The sequence below is a fragment of the Tasmannia lanceolata genome, unplaced genomic scaffold, assembly GCF_043159265.1.
Source record: "Tasmannia lanceolata isolate RefF3 unplaced genomic scaffold, GAP_Taslan_0.1 ptg000018l, whole genome shotgun sequence".
NCBI classification, from domain to species: domain Eukaryota; kingdom Viridiplantae; phylum Streptophyta; class Magnoliopsida; order Canellales; family Winteraceae; genus Tasmannia; species Tasmannia lanceolata.
In genome coordinates, this window is record NW_027518695.1 from 15540407 (window position 1) to 15562882 (window position 22476).

The window sequence follows — 22476 nt, forward strand, 5'->3', positions numbered from 1 at the left end:
AAATGTACCAAATATTGCGAATAGATCCAGCCACGAAGAGCACTTTTTAGACGAAGACCTTTGTACTTCCAACTTCTCCACATTTCTAGTAATGAAATTTAGAAACCCAATCCACCCACTTAGGGTGGTGAATCCACTCCAAAGCACAGATCTATGATTTTGGAGCACATTCATGAAGAGAGCCAATTCTTCTCCTTCGGAATGTTATACCCCTGTTTCAAGAATGTAACCCCACCAGTCTAGGTAACATGGTTCCTTTATATTGGTATCTAGGATATTCTCTTCTTACGTCTTCTTATCATTTCGTATACCAGGGGCTCTGTCTTTCATAAGAAATTATTTTCTCCATTTGTTTGCAAACAATTGAGAAAAATCACATTTTTTGGAATTTTTCGACAATTCACAAATTATTCATGATTTTTTTGCATGTAATCATTTTGGGACACTGATTTTTTACAACGGGGGAAGGGAGATACTTGGCATTTTCCAAAATATAGGATACAAATACAGATGCGAATATCACATATCATGAGATAAGATGCAAGACATGTATACATCAACTACCATAAACTTTAGATTTAACTCTAAAGATGAGGTTGTTAAAAGTGTAAATGATTAAATAATAATAACAACTCTTAACAGCTTCTGGAGTAATTAGTTGTTTCACATGGTATCAGAGCTAATGTCTCACAACAGGTCCTAAGTTCAAAACCCAATAACTACTTGATATTAAAAATCCACGTGTACGCCAACCCAAAAAGAGGGCCCACACATGAGGGGAGTGTTAAAAGTATAAATGATTAAATAATACCAACTCTAACAGCTTAAGCTTATGGAGTAATAGTTGTTTCCCCAACGTTAACAATATATTTATAATATCACCTATGGGACTCACATGCTCAAAATTATAATTGCAAATACACAACAATATCAAGCAAATTGAGCGGTAAGTTATTCGAATAGAGTGACACAAGGTTGAAACGTGATAATTATTTGACCCACAACAGTATCCATGAAGTATCTGACCAAGTATCAGTATCGTATCATGAATGACACAATGCACTCCACCTACACAAATATCTGGGTATCACAAAAAGGAGCATACCTAGAAACGACAAAATTCATTTCTTGGAGAACATTTTCACCAACAACTACAACTTTCCATGCGGAAATCATCATACCAAATATCATTTTGCTCACAAACATAATTATAGACATCGTCTCGCACATGTCAACGATTTTGACCAATATGTGTCGATTTCCATGGACACCGATGCAAAAGCCATGGGTACTTAGATCGTTACAAGATGTTGTGACTTCATGCAATAGGCCATTTCTTATTTTCCATTTTTGTTTTTTAAACACCCCTTACTTTTCTTGAATAATATTAGATACTCTCCCAATTTTATCCCCAAATAACAAATACTTGTCTCCCCAAACTCTTCCAGAATCTGAACTATGTAGCTTTATTAGACTACCATATATCCTAAACTCATCAATGAATATATGTATATACTATAACATAGAGGGCTTCAAGTCAGACCTCTTCTTGCGAGAAGTTGTGTAATTGCTTGATACACTCATACAGCTTCAAGCATTGGTTGCATGATAAACGACAATGGTTCTACTAATGGACTTTTTTTTTTAAAGTCCAAACCAGGTCTTTTTTTTAATGCAACGATTTATAAATAAAAACACAAAGCAAAGCTTGAAGACTGATACATGCCAAACAAAAGAAAGGAGACGATACAAGTAAATGAATCAAGGAGGAAGAAATTCTAAATGTTCCAAGCTAAGTGATCATGAAGGAAAAAAATTTGACATCTCTCAGTTTATAGCTAAAGACCATCTTCAAAGCACATTTGATGGTTGTTCGATGATTTGGCCCATCTAGTGGTGGAAGGGGATTCGCTAAATGTTATCTGTTGGCTATGTGGCTCTACCCCTTGTCCGCAGCGATTTCCCCCCTTCTTGATGAAATCCAGGATCGTATGGCGGGCTAACCTGTACTTTTTTTTTCATACAAGGAGGTCCGCAAATAGTGATGCAGACCGCCTTGTCAGGCTAGGGGTGGCCAAGGTCGAGCTAGCGGTCTACGATTATTTCCTGCCTTGATCTGCTTCGCCCCTTGATTTTCTTTGCCCTCCCGTTGAAGGTGGGATTGTTTTGCTATCTTAATAACTGTTTTTCTGGATAATCTAAGTTGTATTTATCTACTGTGACCCAAGGAAGCAGGATTCATTCCCTGGACTAGGGAATCGCGATTCCCCGGAACGCGGATCCGATTCGGGAATCGGTTCGAATCCCTGAAAATTGGGAATCGGGGTTCATCCCGTTTATGGGAACCCTGATTCGAACTTTATGGGAACCCTGATTCCCACTTTATGGGAACCCCGATTCTTAATTTTTAGAACCTTGATTCCCAGGCGATTCCCAACTCCCCAGCGACTCCCGGCGAATCTCCAGTGAATCCTGGCAAACCCCACGATTCCCACTCCCAACCATCCCCGGAGCCTTCGATTCCCGATTTCGAATCCCACTTTCAATTCCCACCTTGGCAACCTTGCTGTGACCATCTCAGTCCCGGGTTTATCCCGTTTTTTAATAAATTTTTCTGTGCCATTCAAAAAAAAAAATTCATGTTGTCTTCTTATTTGGATCGCTTTGCAGTTGTTTCTCACATGCTTTTAAATTGCCATCAAAACCAATATCAAACGACCGAAATGTTTGTTTCCATCCCCACCAAAACGAAAGTGAAATTGAACATATTCCGAAATCAAAATCGTAAGTGGATTGGTGCCATACAATATCAATGTGTAACATAATTATATTTATATGATTTCATGTGAAATGTAGTGTATTTATTATGTTCAAATATTTATAAATTATATGTGACTGTTCACAACAAATTTCACATGCATGAAAAAGAAAATCACACACAAAAATGCATTAGGATCAAATTTTCCTCTTGTGAAAAGAGCTTTTATTAATTTGGTAGGGATCATACACTTCCAGTTTTATTGGCCGTTAATTACATTTCTTGAAGGAGAAAATACCTCTGATTACCCATCAAAAGGTTCCCTATCTAAATACAACTTTTAATTAATTATCCTTCAAAAAGATCTGATTTTTGTTAAGTCATCCTTTCGGATGGAATTTCTTTGTCCTAGGGACTTTCTTCATCTTCCTAAACTTTCTTCATCTTACCTTTGGGAGTCGTCATCTCCCTTTAGGGAGTCTCTCGGAAGAGATCCTAAAGGGACCTTTAGAGAGTCTCTGAAAAGATATTCTAAAAGGATTTTCTTCCTTCTCTCGAAGGAGAAAGGGAAGATCCCGTTAGAGTTAGAAAAGCAAGTGTCATCTGAGAGTCTTCTTCGTCTCTGAACACCAACCCACTGACGAAAGGAAGCTTCCTTATTAGCTTTCAGAGTCGCTCTTTAGGCTAAAAGAGTGCAGACAGGAAATTAGCTTACGCCACCGTAGACCTTTAGCACGGGAGGTCTTCTTTCGATTGGAGACACCGCCGTCTTTATCTTTTATCATTTAGGAGAAACCGCCGTCTTTATCATCTTTCTCCCGAAAGAGAAAGGTCTTCTTCCTTTAGGGAGTCTGTGAGAAGAGATCCTAAGGGACTTTTAGAAAGTCTTTGGAAAGATATTCTAAAGGGATTTTCTCCTTTCTCCCCAAGGAGAAATGTCTTCTTTCTTCTATGGAAACCATCGTCTCTATCTTTTGGGAGAAACCGCCGTCTTTATCATCTTTCTCCCGGAAGAGAAAGGTCATCTCCCTTTAGGGAGTCTCTGGGAAGCAATGAAGCACTGATACGGGTACGGGGTGCGACACGATACGCGTACGTGGATACGTGATTTTTAAAAAAATAGGATACGGGTACATTGGGGGACGCTGAATATAATATATTTTTATATTTTATTATATATTTATAAAAATTAAATATTTTGTTAAAGAATTCAAACAATTTAATTGGAGAACAATCAAATAACAATAACATCACCAAAATCTAATATTACTTCTAAGTTGGTAGGTTTTAATTACGGGATATAGATATATTATAGATATTTTGATATATTCAACCCCCCTTTTGTTAATTGGGACAGCCCATCTATTGTAAATCTGTAATTTTTGATTTAATTTGAACCGGGTGCGCACCCGATACATACACAAACCTGGGTGCGTACCCGGTACGCACTCAAAGAGTACCCAAGAGCACCTGCACCCGATACGCACCCGACACGGGTATGTGGGCCTCCGGAGAGTACCCGTGCTTCTTAGCTGGGAAAAGATCCTAAAGGGACCTTGGGACCTTTAGAAAGTCTCTGGTAAGAGATTCTAAAGGGATTTTCTTCTTTCTCCCGAAATAGGAATGTCTTCTTTCTTCTGGGGAAATCACCATCTTTATCTTTTGGGGGAAACCGTCGTCTTTATCTTTGGGGGGGAACCGTCGTCTTTATCATCTTTCTCCCAGAAGAGAAAGGTCTTCTCCCTTTAGGGAGTCTCTGGGAAGAGATCCTAAAGGGACTTTTAGAAAGTCTCTAGAAGAGATTCTAAAGGGATTTCCCTCATCCTTCTCATGAAAGGGAGAGGTCTTCTTGCTCGAAGAAAATCTACAAACGAAAGAAAGAGGGAAAAAAAGGAACTGTTAGTCCAAATCTTTTCTCACCTTTCTCTCTTCTTTTTCTTCTGTTTCTCCTTTCGTGTAACTTTTTTTCTCCGAGAAGATCTGATCCCCTTTGCGGAGCTTTTTCTTGCCAGGATTGGATCCCGATCCCTTTTCCAAAGGATCTTTCCTTTTATTTATAGAGATTCCTTAGACTAGTTGGTTACTGCCAACTCATCCCTTATCATTAATTTCACGATCTCCACTTTCTCTTTTTTAGAGCCGTTGTGAATGCCACCTCACCCCTTATCTATCAACTTCATGATCTCCACTTCTCCTTTTGTGGGAAGTTACGTAACTTCCTCTTTCTTCAAAAGTGGATGACTCATTCTTCCTTTAGGGGTTTCTTTTCGCTTAGTCAAGGGCTCCTTTTTTTGTTTTCTTTTTTATTAAAGTATTTTAACATTATCTTTATCCTTTACTTTAGGAAAAAAATGATGTGTAACCACCACTTTCTCTCTCTTCTTATTTTACTAAGGGACTTTATTATTAACTCCTTTTTGTAAAATTTCGAGTCCAACAGTGACGTGTTTTCTAACGAATTATTAGACGGCGCGTGTCACTAGGTGTTTGAATGTTATTAAACCATTATGGATGGGTTTTTTTTTTTGCTTATGTAATGGTTTCTGAGTATGTATTTGAGCTAATTCTAGCACTTTTTGAAGTTTCATTTTATTTTATATGTTTCCCTGATTTTACAAGATTTTTACCAAAATTTCCAACCAAAATCTAAACATTTCTGTTCCCGCGACGACTGCAACCGAAATTTAAAACTTGGATTCTCTCAATTATTATATTGAAACTAAATTTTGATGGTTCTAGTATTGGAAATCCAAAACCCCCAGGAATAGGAGGTTTATTGCGAAATAAAGGAGGAGTTCTATGGGCAATCAGCGGGCCAATTGGAGCAGCAGATGCTAACGAGGCGGAAGTACGTGTTGTCCACCAAGGAATTAAAATGCTCCTCCATGTGGATCTAGACAAGATTGTTATTGAAGGGGATTCTCTCAACGCTATTAGGTGGCTTAGAGATCCTCACACAATTCCTTGGAGATTTGCGGCATTTTTTGACGAGATTTAGGATAGACTGGGGTCGGGTTCAATATCTTTTGTCCATGTACGGCGATCTGCTAATGAGGATGTGGACAGATTGGCAAGATAAGGAGTTTTAAGGGAGAGCTTAGAGTTTTTTTATTTTCTTCCTCCCTAGATTTTGATTATCATTGTTCATTATTCGTCAGTTTCTGTTTCTTTTCTTTTCTTTTTATTTGTTGTATTTCTGAGACTCTCTCGGTCTCGTTTTTCGTCAATGATATCCTTTCACCATTCAAAAAAAAATCTAGATTATGCAGCATATTAAACGTGGGACGATGATTTTTTTACCACATTATTTTCTTGCCCCTATTGGATTTTTGTCCCTTTTTGTTACATTGTTGTGTTTTGATCATGGTTTTAAATTTCGACCGAAATCCGAAATTTCAGATTTTCGGTCAAGACCGAAACCGAAATGTATTAAAACTGAAATTTACAAAATTGGTAAATTTCAGTCGAAATTTCGAAAATTTTCGAACCGAATTTCAGCCCAAAAAACTGAAATTTCATATCTTTGTACTAAATTTCAGCTGAAATTTCGGTTTCGGTTGAGTTCGAAACCGAAATTTAAAACCATGGTTTCGATCAGTGTTTCACATCTCGGACTTGGACAAGAACTAGACCATGGTGAAAGGGGGTCGAATCAGGCAATTGGGTGAGTCAATGATACACCGTCAATTTTTCATTGACCGGGGTGTGTCAATAATTATCACGATCATTTTTTCATTAATTTGGGGTGAGGCTGCGTACATCTAGCCCTCCCCATACTCCGCAATGGTGGGAGCCTCATGCACTGGGCCGCCCCTTTTTTTATTTTTTCATTAATTTGGGTGAGTCAAAGGAGTTTTAATTGACTCGGTAGGTGCAAAACTTGGACTCGAATAAAAACTATGTAAATATAGAAGGAAGTTGAATCTGGCGAATCAATGATTGATGTGAGGAATTTTTAAACAATATTTTTGATATCCTGAAAATAATTTGATTTTTTTAACCTTCTTCATGATGGCTATGTCCATATGTATGGGATCCATCGAGTGCTGCGGGTGAAGTTAGATCCACAATTGTCAATACGGTCCCATCCATTTTGGATGGATTATTTTGGGTTCAATACGCAATCCTAACCAATTGATTATTTCCAAAAGCATGGAAGTGATATAATTATCTTCAACGGGAACATGCTGTATACTTTATCTTGGAAGAAAAGGATTGTGGAGTTATATCGATGGTCAGATTGAGTGGCGCGAATTAAGAAGATTTTATATTTGTCAGAAACTATAGGACAAGAAGATTACCAATCAGCTCATCAATTTTGGATCATAAATTCCATTGAGCCGTCCTAGTACTCATACGCCATGCAAATACCATGCAATCCATATGAAAGTATCAGATTTAGCAACCATATGCAGTGTGCAAGATCAGTGAGACTAAAAGACTTTTTTCCATCAGCACAATCAGAAAGACAATATTAGAGTCATGCTTCCATATGGTAAAGAAAAGGACGAAAGAAAAATACAGACAAAAGCAAACCTAAAAAATGAGCAAGACCCTGTGCCTCAGAAGGATCTGAGAAGCTGCCTATTCCTACGCACATTGCCGCTGCGGCCTACATAAGCATAAAAATTAGAAAGTAACATATAAAATATAAATTATTAACTACCATTCCATTTCTGAACAAAATAAACCAAAGGACATACATAAATCGCAAAAGAGGATATCCGAGCAAATGCATCACCTACTTAAATGAAAATAAAACCAATATTAACACGAAAATGAATTACTTTCAGTACAATTTCAAACTATTCCAAGGTTCTACATAAAATAAAGAGCAAAAGTTCACCCTCTGCAAGAAATCAATTCCACCACCTTCTGTCATTTCCATTCTGTGGGATTGATGGTATACGATGAAAATACAAGTAGAGTACCATATCATATTGAGGAGGTCCCATCACTCCAACCAATCAATTGGTTGTCACCTCCTGCAGAGAATTGGCATTTTACACTAGAATAAAAATCCAAACATTTGGTTTTCTAATGTTCCCAGTTTAAGGATTTACAGCTAAGAAATGTATTTCAAAGTGTATCATGCAGTTCATTCATCTGGTTTACACCACTCTGCTCAGCTCAATTAATCATGAAATGAAGCAAGCAGTAAAACTCAATTGCTGGTAAACATCAGATGTTAAAGTATTGATAATCTTCAAAAAAAGCATTCCCTAGAGATGAATAGAAACAAACAATTTACACTTACAGAAAGTATAAAGTACCGAAGATGGATAATTTTTAGAGAAAGAATAATTAAATGAGTAACATCAGTCCCGTCAATACTAGTACTCTCCAAAACTGGATCTTGAGCGTCACACTAAGGAAGTTTTGACCCTAGCACCGAAATGAAAAAATGAAGACTGAGATTCTCACTCAATGTAAAAATCTCTCAAATATTATAGTAAAAGAGTCTCATAAATCTTCCCAAACTCATATTGGTGTGGCTGGGAAAAACAACTTAATTGAAACCTTCATATGCCTAAACTATCGCTAATACGGAAAAAAAAAATTTTTGAATGGCAATATGAAACCAACTTGAAGATCATGACTTAACATAAGTGAGGGCACAAAAAAATTATAATACTTAATGATAAATGTGCCCCTTGTGTTAACCATGGCCACCCCCTTTCAGTGTTTTTATAACTATTTTCCTTAGTTATAAAACCACCAAGAGAGGAAGACCTTGGTAAATAAAGGTGCATATTTATCATTTCTCATTTAAAGTAAGACCCAACTTTAAAACAGTGTGATCAAATACGATGAGAACCAATGAAATAGAACAATAAATCATAAAGTACAGATTCAAAATTGGTTTTAGAGAATACAACAAATGCACTCATCCACATTTTGAAAAAGTAGCATGGAAGATGAGCAAGTAAAATGCGGAAGATGAGCAGCTAAAATGTTCAAAGTCAAAAGTATAGACTCTCTCTTCATTAATAAAAAAAATTCAAATGCATCTACATATCCATGATAGGACAGGAATAATTTCTACGTAGAAATTATAAGAAGAGCTGAGAAGGGTTATGAGTATATATAAGAACAAACAGCACCCTTTTTTTAATGGTAAGAACAACCAGCACCTTCTTGCATAAAACTCTATCCCCAATAATGCATCTTTATGGCTCCATCTAGTTGTGTTCCTTGGGTCGGAAAACCAGAGGAAATGACATGGCAAGAAGAAAAGCAAAAAACAAAAAACCCATGTTCTGTTGTCGAGAATAAAGAAAGAACCTGAGGAAGAGTGACAAGAAAGGGGCGGGGGCGGGCAGGGGGGGGGAGAGAGAGAGAGAGAGAGAGAGAGAGAGAGAGAGGTGTATCTACTTGAACGAGTAGATAACTTATGTACTCCGTTGGGTTAAAATACAGTGGAGGCCCACATTGTTTGGGTGATGCAAACCATTCAATTGATAGGCCCTCACATAGATAGAGTGTGCCCAAAAATCAGCTCCATAGGATCATCCCAACCCTTCGATTTGTGGAGGTTAAAATGGACGGGTATAAACCTTCACAGATCTGTCTATATTCTACCTTCACAATTAGAAGGGTTGGGATGATCCTATGGAGCTGATTTTTTGGGCACAACCCTATGTGAGGGCCTATGAAATGAATGCTTTGGATCATCCAAACAATGAGGGCCCACTGTGTTTCTGGCCGACAGAGTAGATAAGTTATCTACTCGATCGAGTAGATACACTTTTCTCTCTCTCACACACACACACACATAGAGAGAGAGAAAGGCATAGAGAGATGCCGGCATTGTACATTTTTGCTTTCTTTTCCCACTAAAGTCTGCTCGTGTAAGAAAGAAAATGGAAGGAAGCCACGTCGTATTTTTCATAAATTTGGTGGAAAAGTTCAGGAATCAACGCTGGAGCTCAGAAAGCAACCAAACACGCAGTCAACAGATTTTGACAGAAATTAAAGGCATTTTCTGACCGTTTTATGTATCAAGTTCGTTAATTGAAGTCTGAACGAGCCCTGTTCTCTCCAATTAGTCACAAACTACAAATCCTAAAAAATTATAATGAAATATTATCAACGAAACAAAAAGAAGTTAAAAAGGGGGCTATAGCCTATAGGTTGCCCAAAACAAATAGTGTCCTCAAATTTAGCTAACAAGCCCACTAAATCATTCACACTTCTAGGGATACGTGAGAAAGATAGAGACGTTCCACTACAAATGTCTACAATCCGGTAAATATAAAAAATTGTGAGAATTCACGCAGTTTCCCCATGGAACAGCCATCAAAGCTAATCTTTATAGAGCTTACAGGTTGCGGCTCCTATTTGGCTTTGACTTTCTTACGTAGGATTTGGCGGATTGCATTACATTACCTAGTGAATAGACATTCTGGCACCAGACTCACATAAGTGCACTATACTAAACTGATCTCACTAATTGCCACCACTCCTTTGATCAAAGAATAGAAGATTTAATAAACCTGCATATTGATTCTCTTGATTGAACCAACTCATCCCTAACTGTCCTCCTACAAATAGAAATCCTGTTGAGGGTGTCCATCATCTATAGGCAACTTTCACTCCAACTACGAATGCCTCCATAAATTGGCATCCAAGAAGAAAAACTAGAGTGACTCATTTTCAAAAGAAAGAAAAACTGAGACTGAATTTCCCCAGAAAAAACAGTATTAGATGTTTCCAATGATCAGTCTTGCAACTCCCCATATTCACATGAAAATCAGACATCCATTCAAACAATGCGATTCAAAAACCTTTATTGGAAAAAAAAATGCAATTCAAAGAATGGCTTCAAACAATGTGAAAAACACAACAACAACAAAAAAAACACCATCACTCAACATGTTAAATATTTACCAACTTGTAATATGCCTCAACAACAGTCCCAAGATACAGAACTAATATGATTAATGCAATACTGAAATGGAGATTGTTCTTAAGCATTTCCAGAAATCCAAAGTATTCAATAAGAGAATCATGTAGAGAAGAAACAAAAACATCACCATCACTCAACATGATAAACACTTACCAACATCTACCAGGGAAATGATATATTCGCATTCGCCCCTTTTTCTTGGGCCACCCGCTTGTAGTGTAAAAGGGCAGTCACCAATAAACTAGTTGGGGCTGGCCCAGGAAAGAAGAGGGGGCGAATATATCACTTCCCCTTCTACCATCATCTAAACATAAAAGAATCAAAAATAAATAGCTAACCCTATTCCCACCCAAAAACCCAAATCAAAAGAGGGAAACTAATTTGAATGAGGAGTAAAGAAAACTAACTTTTTTAATGGAAGAGACACCACTCTCCTTCTCTTTCACTTTCTCTTCCTCTTCTTCTCCATCTTCCTCTTCGTCTTCCTCATCATCATCATCATCTTCTTCTTCTTCTTCTTCTTCTTCTTCTTCTTCTTCTTCGCTATCTTCTTTTTCTTCTTGTTGTTCTTCATTGAGGCCATTTTCTAGGGTTTTAGAATCGTCTTGAGGTCCGTCGGGAAAGATCTCCGGATCGTGAACAAGAACGGCGGAAAGACCGTTGGGGAGATGAAGAACTCGGTATAAACGGCGGTCTGTTGGAGCCTTTATCACAACATCGTCCAAAGAAGAACGATCCACCCCCATTATCAAACAGGGAGAGAGAGGCGTCGAGAAGAAATGCTTCTGAAAATCCTCGTCTCTCTCTCTCTCTCACTTTCTAACATTTGCGAGAATACCCCCAATCTTAGATGGACAATAATACCCCTGGCTTTGTTCTTTAAGACAATTCAACCTGTGGGCCACCATGAAATTGCTCCACCTATGTATCCCAACCGTTTGTTGGGTCACAAGTTATATAGGTTGTACCCTGTATGGCTGTATATCAAGTTCGTAGGATGATCCTAACCATCCGATCTATATGGGTGTTTATAATGTGCATTCCCTCTACTCTACAGATAAGTGGGTTACTGGGTTAGCATCGTCCAAGGGAGATCCTATGCAGGGTATGGCCCATTTACATCGTGATCCAACATGTGAACGGTTTGGATCAACCAACAAATACTAGAGATTCTGTTGTGATTTGTGCATTAGGCTTAATCTCTGTTCAAGTGAAACAAGGCCTGATAATTACTGGATTAAAACATTGATTACAATATATTGGGTTCTCAATACATTGCAGCCATTTTATTTCCTTACTATTCTACTCCTCCATCGCCATTGTGGATGAAATTATGACTATACCTGCATGTTATAATTGCAGTGTTTTTTGCCATACTTGTCTGTTACTTCCTACAGGGCTGGGCTGCCTTGTTCAATCTCCGCCACACCCACACCTTATCATAACTCTCCCCTTCAAAAGACGGGCAGCCCGGATTGTGGCAAGCTACTAAGTACCGAAAAAGAGATAGATGAGCCTCCCATTGGCTCTTGGGTTGAACTTAAAAGGGGAATGGAGCCAAAGTTCCTCCCTTTTGATTACCAACAAGACTTATATCGTAGACTTCAAAAGTTGGTGCAAGGAAATAAGACCGTTTTTCAATATACAGATGTGGATTACATAAGTTTGTGGCTCGGACTAAGATTAGGGAGGCACAATAGCAATTGGTGACAATGTACTTGGGAGGTCTATGGCTTTCTATACATGAAGCTCTATAAGTCCATGAGTTTTCTAAAGTTTCTAAAGTAACCGGACTGCCTCGATTGAGTATCATCGGCCGCTAGGGGTGCAACTCGGGTCGGGTTGAGGCCAACTCGGGTCGGGTTGAGGCCAACCCGAACCCGACCCGACCCAAGTTCCAACCCAACCCGTCCAGAGGAACCCTTTTTGCCAACCTGACTTCAACCCGACCCAACCCGAGATTTTTAGCTTAAAATTTTTTTAAAGTCGGGTTCACTTCGGTCGGGTTGCCCAAGCCCTCAACTCGAACCCGACCCGCCCTCAACCCGGGTTGAGAAAACCCAACCCGACTTTTTCCCGGGTTGAACCCGTCGAGTTCGGGTTGAGCCCGCCTAAGTTGCACCCCTATCAGTCACTCCGTGGAGTTTGAGACCAGGAGCTCCCGCCCAAGAGGGGCCCCCGGAGCCGAAAGTGACGAGGGCCGCTTCACAGCATCACCACTACCACCCCGGCCAGAAGGGGAGCCTTCGGCTAGCTAACACCAGGAAAGTGCCACGAAGTGAAGCACAAAACCGAAGTCATCCCCGCGGCCCTCAGCCAAGTGAGAGCATTCGGTGACCGTACGACGCCATGTCACTTATCAACTCACTGACCCACTTATCCTAGAACCGTACAACATTTCTTGGCCCACCAGCTACCAGCCAACTGCCCAGATTCGAACGAGGTCCCATCATTTACCAACACTAGACAAGTCGCCATCAGAGACATTACACGCTCCATCTCTCATCACGCCACTGACTTGCCATCACTGGCCAGCCGTAGCAGCATTCATATGGCGCCATGTTGCCATCATATCGCACCTGCAAGATATGGAACCCCTACCTATAAAAGAGAACCCTCCACTCCACTTCCAATGTTAGAACATTAGAACTCCACGCTCCCTAGAATCCCACTCGGACCACCGAGCAACACCATGCCTCACTTAACACACTCTTCTTCCACCTCTATGCTAAGTTCTCATTTTGTTACCTCCATCTGACTTGAGTGTCAAAGGGTTCTTCCGGGGTTTTAACTCCTGGTGTCCCTAACCTGGAACTCCGGGTGTCCCTAACCTTTTGTTTGTGAGTGCAGGTTACGGGCCAAGACGACCTCACTTCCACCGAAGCCAGGTAGAAGGCGGGACCCACTCCCACACAAGAGTTGTTCATACACTCGGCTGGATTTGAACAACAACACTTACAAACATGGAAAATCTCAATCTTTTAAGCTAATGTTCAGATCCGAGAATTCCTTGTTTGATTTTAAGTTTGTGATCAGTTCTGACTATTGTCACAATGACAGTTACTTGTGTAAGTGTTCATCATAAAAGGAACATGGGCAATGGATCTTTGGCGGTCCAACTTTGAGAAAATCACAGTTAACCATATGATTTGAAATTGAAATAGTAAAAGAACATACTGGAAGCCATGGATATTGTTTTCTTGTCTCTTGAAATGGTTCCACTCCGGTATATCTCCTTGTTCCACAACAGACAGTGATGGGGACTGTTTTCCTCTTCTCTTAGACGTGGATTCACAGAGAATGGAAAAGATTAGTTGTGTACAAGTAGGGACCGGAGGCTTTTATAGATGTTTAAGGGAAGGGACGCAACTCCTCATCACGCTGGCTCATCCCTCAAACATTCTTTCAATACATTTACATCTCTTCTCTAAATGGTTATGTCTTTTCATATAACCATAACTAACCAACAAATATGATCTCGGCCGTCGATCTTGCTAAGGCCACAACCATGGTTAGGATTATTTCCTAACATTCTCTCACTTGGCCAGCAAGAATCTTTGCGCCATACATAATGATCATCACTTAAGGTTAGTAAGTAACAAACATAATATTCCGTTCAGCAAAAACTACTAACAATAAATCATGTAACCATTGGGTCACCAACTCTACCCAATAGCCTACCCCACGATTATAACATTAGTAATACTTACGAACATGAATGTAAACGCATACATGCATAAGATGTAAACATGGTCCAAAACAGTCTATAGACATTCTACCTCTTACTAACAATCCATTTACATAATGTGCACAAAATTGAGCGGTAGAAAATAATATATATCATAATCATAAAATAAAATGTGATCACTTCAGTGTATCTCAATCCCTAATGCAGACTCCCACTATTATAGGCTATAAAAAATGTCAACCAACCTTATGCACTATTTGCTCTCTGAAGAGCTTTGGTGACAAGCACTCAGTCAAAGGATCCACCAACATAAGTGCGGTGCTTATGTAATCTTCAGATACACACTGATTATGAACTTCCTGACGACAATATGTCAATACATTAACCCCATTACTTGATTTGTCGTTCTTGGAATTGTAAAACCGCAGCGGAATTATCACAATACATTCTCAGTAACTTGTCGACTATCAACAAGATAAAACCCTAAGACAAAATTCCGCAACTTCAAGGCATAATACAAGGCCTTGAAGTACACAATAAACTCCGTACCCAAGGTGGAAACAACTGAGTGTCAATCTGACATTCTTCCACGATTTAGGACTTTCTGCAAAATATACTAGAGCAGAACTCTAGGTGTTCCGACAACACTCAGAATTAGATTAATCAATCACACTATGGTTTTCTCATTTACTTTATGTGAGCATTAAACCTTTAGTCCCTTACAGACAATGTATAACCTGTTGGCAAATTTCCAATGATCCATACATAAATAACATTGGTACTTTCTAAATTTGCCCACCATATAGGTTATACACAGATAGGTGCAGATTTAAACATTCAATAGACCCCCAATTTATCTGCTCCTATAATGAATCGATCCTGGGACATTGGAACTGACTGAATACATCATCCGTAACTTATAGGAAAACTACAAATGGAGTAATTTATCTATGTTCAATACTTAGGACTTTACAAATATAGACTTTCTAGAATGTCAGCAATCATCGAGTCCCAACTAAGTGAACCTAAACTCCTATCATGTAGGATGCTTCACCTGAATTCTTTTGTATGAATATCACTGAACATGGCCAAGTACTACTAGCAAGTAGTATAACATCAACATATAACACGAGGAAGATAATATTACTCCCACTGACTTTAAGATATATCCATTATTCTGTGACAATTCCTTATAATCTAACATAGAGTACTAAATGAATCTTTATGTACTATTGTCAAGAAGTATGCTCTAAACCTTAAGCAGAATCTCTAAGTCTACAGACTATGTGCCTCTTTCCTTAGCCTCAAAACATTCAGGTTATAGATAACCTCAAATGGGTCACCTTTTAAGAAAGTCACTTTTATAATCATTTATTGTAACTAGATCACAACCAGTTACAAACTTCATGACCATTCCAAAAGAATATATTATTAAAACATGAGAGAAAATATTCTTATTGTTTCTTTCCGAGTGAAGCCTTTGCAATCAAATTTTCTTTATATCTCTTAATTCCACCTATGGAGTCTCTCCTAGTCGTAAAGACCCATATACAGCCAAATGGCTTGACTCTTAAGACTTCGACAAGGTTTCAGTGAGAGAAAATTTTCTTTCATGGCTTCGAGCCATTGAGTTTCTTGATTGCTCATTAGTGCTTGACTGAAAGAAATGAAATTACTTAGTCATTTCTCACCCACTCAGAAAGACATATAGTCATCAACAAAAGTTGACATTCTCACTTAACGTGACCATATCAAGGATTGTTCGGTAGTCGTCACCACCAAAACATCTATAATGTGGGTTGTTAACTTATATGTGCCTTTTGATGTTCCAACGAGCATTGGTACTACCTGCTCTTGGATCACCAGTACCGGTATTACAATCTGGTTCTCCTTAAAGGTGATTTTACTAAAGACACTACACTCCCACTAAGGTCACCATCCTTTAGAAGCATTGGCACATTTAATCCCGATAATATACGTACTACGGATCAACCAACAGAACCTAAAACCCTTAAATACTTTAAGATAATCTATGAAATTGCAACTTATGGTCATAGAGCTTAATCATTATATTCGTGGGTTATAAACTTTTGCATCATATAAACAACCCAAAGTTGCATGTTTCCCAATTTCAGCTTCCTTATGACTCATAAATCTTAAAGGGTCTTAGGCACAGCCTTACTTGGATCACAAAATACATGGGTGTTTTAAGAGTTTTAACCCACAATCTTAGGCAACAGAGAGTTGCATAAATGACCCTTATTGTTTTGATCGTTTATGTCAAGTTAATTCTCGACTCCTACCTTATAGATCACAAACAAAGATAGGGCCTCCTACTTCTGATTAGAGAGACACATTTAACTATGGCTAGAAAATGTAACCAAAAGGGTAACACCTTTTGCCACCAACCGTTAGAGTCAAAAGATCCAAGATGTCATTGTGTATGACCTTTAGTAGATCAATACTCTTGGTGACACCCTAAACTGATTAATCTTTGTCTATTTTTCCTTCAATGTACCCCGTATCATTATTTAAATCGGTAAAATCAAGTGAATCTAGAATTCTTCTTTTACCCAACTATCCTCAAATATGTGGTTAAAAAACTTAAGCCACTGATTGGATAAATTATTGTCCACGCGATTTCATTTATTTCTAACAATACCTATTATCTCATTCTAATGCAAGGTGGGTCAAGTCTGATCTTGAGAGAAGTGCAATCAAAGTCAATAAGGATTGCCCTGAAGAGAACCAAACTCACTAAATGGGAAATGAAAAACTAGAGAGAATCCATTATACTTCCAGACCTTGATTCATAGCCAAAGGAATTAAGTTTTTCTAAAATAAGGTTTCTAGTTCATATGAAACTAAAATTTCAGAAAAGAGTGGCGAGTAACAATGGATTCAACAACCACCTTTATTCTATTTCCCGATATAATGGTATACTCTCCTCTACTAAGTACCTGACTCGCACGAAGACCTCACATAGAATTCTAAATGTGAATAGTAATGCCTTAATCTATTCACAAATTTTTTCCGGAGTACTTACTAAATAGGAATCATAATATACAAAGATATGATATTAATTCCAGGCCATATCGAACTTAAGGGATCCATACTTTATGTGCCATTTATTATTCAAGATAATGGCACTTGATACCAAGTTCACTCTCTTTAATTGATAATGCTAAGGCTAGTCTATATCTTCGGGACTCTAATGTTGTCATTTAGAATAACCAAGAGGTGTGTCGTAAAGTGAGCACAACCATGGTTCTGAATCTAAAGCCTTTCAAAATGTGCTCAAAACTACAACTTTGGTAAATATACTTTAAGGTTATCAAAACACATCATAAGGGTATTTGCAAGTGCTTCAAATGATCATCTAAAATATTCACTAACTACATTCAAGAACTCCTTTGCATTTTCGAGTCTTAAAAACATCTCGAATTGCATAAAAAATGAAGGTCTACCATTACTACTAGATTGATACTAACATTGAACTCCCACTATTCATAAGCATCTTTTAGATGTGGGTTTAGTGAGCTTGTTATTCAATGATGCATAGTCTAGCCTTTTGTAGTCTTGAATTATGCAGATCTATTCCATCACTTGCTAAGGTTTCTGACCCACTAAAGTACTCAACATAATCGGTATCTAGAAAAGATACCAACAACTTCAATGTCACAGACACCGACTTGCAGTTCCAAACATGCTCACTTCTTATAACACCTATTTAGTCCACAAATGGAGTTTAATTAACTCAATCCACGATTTTAATCAATCCAACTGAAAAGAATGACTAAAATGTATAAAATCATGATGATACATAAGTGTGCTTCTAATTAGATACCATATGTTCCATCGTGGGCCGTCCGTTGGGCCGTGCCACGATGTAGAATTGGTTTCTACTTTAGAAAACACAATACCATGATTATAAAGAAACACCGGTGTATCACCGTGGGTCGTCCGTTGGGCCGTGCCACGGCACACAATTGGTTCTCACATACAATACTCAGTCAATCTATCTTAAGAAAAAATTAGTTAGATTGCCCAGAATCACAAAAAATACAAAAATGTGACCCCGACGAAACATCAGACGTGTAATTGTGGGTCGTCCGTTGGGCCGTGCCACAACACACAAACGATTTTCAATTCAGAAAATCACAATACTGTGATTCTGGCGAGACACCAGGCGTGTCATCGTGGGCCGTCTGTTGGACCGTGCCACAGCACACAATTGGCTCTCCCATGAGACCAACTAGGGTCAGATAACCCTATACTTGAGGCGCACATCACCGTTGTGTAGAAGCACAACCCCAAACCAGGTTACCCAGGAATAGCCCTCTCACACCGCCTATTTGTGCAAAACAACAGTCATCCGTTGGGCTAAGTGTTGCTCTTGGATAAATAGTCGCGATTGAAAGTGGTTCATAGTCCATAAATGTGTAATTGTAAGCGACACGGTTCTCAAAATTAACCACTTAACCTTAAGCGATTTCGTTTCCCAGTTGGAATCCCAGTTCTTTGTTCATTCATTTAGTGACCAATCATAACAAGATATAGTTCAATTTCAACTAAAAATAATGAACAATGTAATAAACTTGTGTATACAAAACCAACTTTCAAGTTCCATGATCAAACATAATTCAATGTTTTAGGTTTTGAAAATAACACTATCAGTTTATTATAACCATAAGCTTAGGTTTTAAGCATATCTGGCATGAACTAATGTGCATTCAAGTTAAAATTTTAGTCCCATATATGATTTCAACTAATCATTTTAACCCTTAAGTTATATACAAAACATAAAGCATATAAACAACATATAGGGGTTCTTAAGTTAAGAATTAGAAACCAAAGGTGTTCATTGACTGAGTTTTAATCATTAAACAACATCAAAACTTTACATAACTGGGTCTCCATGGCATTTAGTTAATTCTTTCTCAATGCCCACTTTAAAAAAACCCAAAAGTTATAAAATTACGCTGGAATTTTAAAATCTAGACTCCGAACACCAAAACAGACCTTGGAAACGGGTTCATAATGGTCTAAAACCATAAGAATGGTCTAACCTAAGTCCAAAACCCCAAAATATTTGACTTAAAATCAAACTTACAAAACCAAAAGTCTTGATTTTACACTGTAACTATATCATACAGTGCTTAAATACCAAAAATGACCTCAAAAATAAGTCCAGAACTATTCGTAAGATTAGGAACCGGTTTTACCTAAGCCCAAAACCCCAAAATATTTGACTTAAAATCAACTTATAAAGTCAAAAGTTTTGAAAATTATACTGTAATTATGAAAAATAGGCCTCAAATACATAAAAGGACCCCAAAATCAGGTTCAGAATGGTCCAAAACCCCCAGAACCACTATAATCCGGCAAAACATATCACAAAAATGGGTCAAACCGAGTCAAACACATATTTGGGCCGTTTGGGCCAATGGGCCGGTTCGGGTCAGGTTGGGCCAAGCGGTCGGTGGGCTTAGAGGGTCTACTGGGCCAGTTTTAATTGAAAAACCTGTTGCGGATCCTTGATGGGCCCGCGCGGCCCGGTTCGACCTGCGAAGCCCGACACTATTCATCGTCTTCTTCATTAAAATAGTAAAAATTCCAACAAAATCCGAAAAAACACTCAAAGTTCGATTTATTATTCCGGCTTCATTTGAAGTCCAATTGAGGCGCACAATATGCCGTTGGACTCGTCTCTCGACGAACTTCGTATCCATGTCGGAAATTACCGGTTGGAGCAACCGCTTTCCGGCGGCACGCCGTTTTCTGGCTATGTGCAAAACGTCCCAAAAATTAAAATTTTTGTCTTTAAATCACCGCCAAACGCAATCCAAACATCGGATCGACGAACCGTAAGTTGCATTGGATTTGTGGGAACACAAGCAACGTTTCAGTTCCATTTAATCATCGATCGGACTCCAAAATTAATGGCGGAACTCAAAATTCAAGTTTTCACAAACCCTATTTCAATCACTTTTAACACGAGCAACGGATCTTTGGCGGTCCAACTTTGAGAAAATCACAGTTAACCATATGGATTGAAATTGAAATAGTAAAAGAACATACCGGAAGCCATGGGTATTGTCTTGTTGTCTCTTGAAATGGTTCTACCCCGGTATATCTCCTTGTTCCACAACAGACACTGATGGGAACTGTTTTCCTCTTCTCTTATACGTAGATTCACAGAGAATGGAAAAGATTAGTTGTGTACAAGCAGGGACCGGAGGCTTTTATAGATGTTTAAGGGAAGGGACGCAACTCCTCATCACGCTGGCTCATCCCTCAAACAACCTTTCAATACATTTACATCTCTTATCTAAATGGTTATATCTTTTCATATAACCATAACTAACCAACAAATATGATCTCGGCCGTCGATCTTGCTAAGGCCACAACCATGGTTAGGATTATTTCCTAACAACTTGTGCCACTTCATCTTTTTCTATAACTCGTGTTATCTTTATGCGTAAGGATTGTACTCCTACACTTACTACATCAGCTCTATCCATTTATCCTGGATCATGAAACCCAAACCTCCTTAATCGATTGATTTATATAAGTGACCAAACTGGTTCAATGATTCAGGTCGAAATTGGTCGAACTATTTGAGCCACAATTGGTTTTGGTACACCCATGCACGCCCTCCACGGCCAAAGTAGTTACAAGGCGCACCGGCATGCCAACGCCCACTGTCATTTTTGTAGGAGGGGGCCAGGGGGAAGCGGAGAGGTGAGGAGAATGTACGGTGTGATGATGAGGATTTGCGTTCTAATCTTGATTCTGATGGAATCAGAGCACCCCCTTCTTTGTTGGGAAATAGATGCCCTTGCAAATTATGGGTTTAATTCTACCCAGGTTCAATTCCACCCCCTATTCCATTCACTAGCTAGAACCAAATGCGATAAATCAGTGGAATCAATAGGTTATCGATTATGATTCTCAATTCCTAAAGTAGCGTCCAGTAAGAAGATCCTAACGATTCCCTTAAAAAAAAATTCCATTGAATATCTTTTCCTTGAAAATATTTTTTTCCCATGAAAAGAATAACATATGGTATCATGGAAATATGGAATTAGGGGTGGCAATGGTTCGATTTCGGTTCGGTTTTTTTTCCCAAACCGAGCCGAACTGAAATTTGAATCGGTTTGGTTCTACTGAACCGAAATTTGAATTGGTTTGGTTTAACCAAATTTTCGGTTCGGTTTCGGATCAGTTCGGCTAATCTTGCTATCCCTTACTCATAATCATTGGGAATCGGGGGCAACGGTTCGGTTTCAGTTCGGTTACATTTGATCCAACAGCAGCTCATAAAAAAGCTCAAAAAGTAAGCTGGATCAAATATCAAGGCATTCCAGGGGGTAGGGGGGGACCGGCCGGGGTGGGGGTACCACTATTATTAAAGAAACGAAACGACTCTGGCGGTGGGAATAAAAGCAGTGGGTCTCGTCTCTGTCTTTTCAGATGCTTGACACATACACCTGCACACATTTACCTCAGATACGGACACGTGACCGACACTTTACCGAATATCCTCAGGAATTTTCTTCTCGGTGTCTCAGCCCGATTGGCACCCGTGACTATTAGCGGGCCATGACAGAAAATCCTGCAGATCAAATGATCCTTACCCTACGATTTGTGCCCTCAAACTGAACGTTCAAAAAAAAAACAAAGGCCCGTCTAATTTATGTTCATGAAATGTATTTTAAGTGACCTAAGTAGTTCAATTAGGTCATGTTCACCAGATAGGCCACCACGCAAATGTACTACCAATTCTTCCTAAGTAGCTCTTTCCAACTCTCCGCTACTTCTCTAACCCCTAGAATTCCGTGTTCTAATATTATATTTGCCATTATTTTGAACCATGAAAACTACTTATGTGTACAGACCCCTGTTTTGTTATTGGCAGCCCATAAACAACATCATGTCAATCCTAAAAGGCTTGAAGACCATACCATCCCTTATTTTTCCTAGGCTCTTTCATGATAAAATGGGCGTAAAACAATTTCTTTTTACACCCATTTCTCGCCAAAATGGAGCCTAAGAAGTAGGGTCCTAAGAGATATTAATGGGGTTACCTGTGCCATGTGTTCAAGCCAAATGAGGTTG

At 38.8% G+C, this 22476-nt stretch overlaps 1 protein-coding gene across 1 annotated transcript in view; it reads right to left on the reverse strand.

Annotated features, from left to right (window-relative positions):
• LOC143849764 (Insulinase (Peptidase family M16) family protein) overlaps positions 1-11493 on the reverse strand; it is a 51144-nt gene extending 39651 nt beyond the window's left edge. Inside the window, exons 1-2 of the mRNA XM_077358941.1 lie at positions 11075-11493; positions 7295-7370 (exon numbers count right to left, since the gene is read on the reverse strand). Of these exons, the coding sequence (XP_077215056.1) occupies positions 7295-7370; positions 11075-11413 (415 nt within the window). The 5' untranslated portion in view covers positions 11414-11493. The remainder of the gene's footprint in view (positions 1-7294; positions 7371-11074) is intronic.
• Between the last annotated feature and the right edge of the window lie 10983 nt (positions 11494-22476).